Below are 1,045 nucleotides of genomic sequence, written 5' to 3'. Positions count from 1 at the left end.
CCTCCTCCCCTCCCTTCCTCCCCACCCCCCGCCGGAGACCGGTGCGACTGGGCTGATCGACCGTGGGGGGCCTCACCTCCAGCAGCGCGTAGCCGGGCCTTCCTTCCAGGATGAGCTCAATGAAGTCCAGGTGGTTGCTCAGCGTGTCCCAGGGCAGGAACTCGGCCTCTGTGTGCAGGTACCGCGTGGTCTCCAACGCCCGGGTCATTGAAATGTAGCTCCCTCTGCTCTGCCACATTCCCCCCCCACACCCACCCCCCAAAGAAAGAAGCCGGAGAATCGAGGGTCAATTTTCTGTCGCTCTGGGAGGTTTCTATTTCTTGGGGGGGGGGGGGACTGGTCAGCAGGTGGTGGGGAAGAGGGGTTGGTCACGCAGTCCGTGCGACAAACACCTCCCCATCTCGGAACAGATCGCGTTGGATCCTCCCCAGCACGCAAAACTAAGCTCAACCAGACGGAGGCGCCCTTGCGTGGTACCGGACGCTACATAGATTGGCGCGCGGGGACCGCGGGTTAACAGATACGGACGCCCAGCGCCGGCTTCATCTTAATGATTCACTTCTCCACCACGGGATATTGACCAATCTGCTTGATTTCAACTGAAAGCAAAACGCGGCAGTTGACTGTCAATCATTATCAGCCAGTGCACACGTCATGATAATGCTTTCGTCAATACAAACCTATTTGCTAAATATCCAGCGCTCTCCTCTAACACAGTAATAATGTCACTCAGTGCTGATTTAGGTGTTTTGGGTTTTGCCAAGGTTAAAGGTTTTGCTAAATTTCCATGCAGTCATCGAGGACAGGGTATCCTCAACCGGGTGTATTTCAACCTCCACTTCAGAGGCTCAACACCAGAACCCAGGCATAACCCCCAGTGACCGCGCTGAGTGGGTGGGCGCTGTCAGAGAGTCAGCGCTGAGGGAACGGGCGCTGTCGGAGGGTCAGCGCTGAGGGAGTGGGCACTGTCAGAGGGTCAGTGCTGAGGGAGCGGGCGCTGTCGGAGGGTCAGTGCTGAGGGAGTGGGCACTGTCAGAGGGTCAGT

General features: G+C 57.7%; 1 protein-coding gene across 1 annotated transcript in view; it reads right to left on the bottom strand.

Moving 5' to 3' along the window:
* The window catches only part of LOC122546798 (aminopeptidase N-like), a gene marked incomplete at its 3' end in the record, with an annotated part of 9,545 nt that overhangs the window by 6,586 nt on the left and 1,914 nt on the right, over nucleotides 1-1,045 (bottom strand). The window contains exon 2 of the mRNA XM_043685429.1: nucleotides 77-224. Within this exon, the coding sequence (XP_043541364.1) occupies nucleotides 77-208 (132 nt within the window). The remainder of the gene's footprint in view (nucleotides 1-76; nucleotides 225-1,045) is intronic.

Source organism: Chiloscyllium plagiosum, unplaced genomic scaffold (genome assembly GCF_004010195.1).
Source record: "Chiloscyllium plagiosum isolate BGI_BamShark_2017 unplaced genomic scaffold, ASM401019v2 scaf_13927, whole genome shotgun sequence".
In the NCBI taxonomy this organism is placed as follows: Eukaryota; Metazoa; Chordata; class Chondrichthyes; order Orectolobiformes; family Hemiscylliidae; genus Chiloscyllium; species Chiloscyllium plagiosum.
This window is presented reverse-complemented; position numbering and strand designations above follow the sequence as displayed.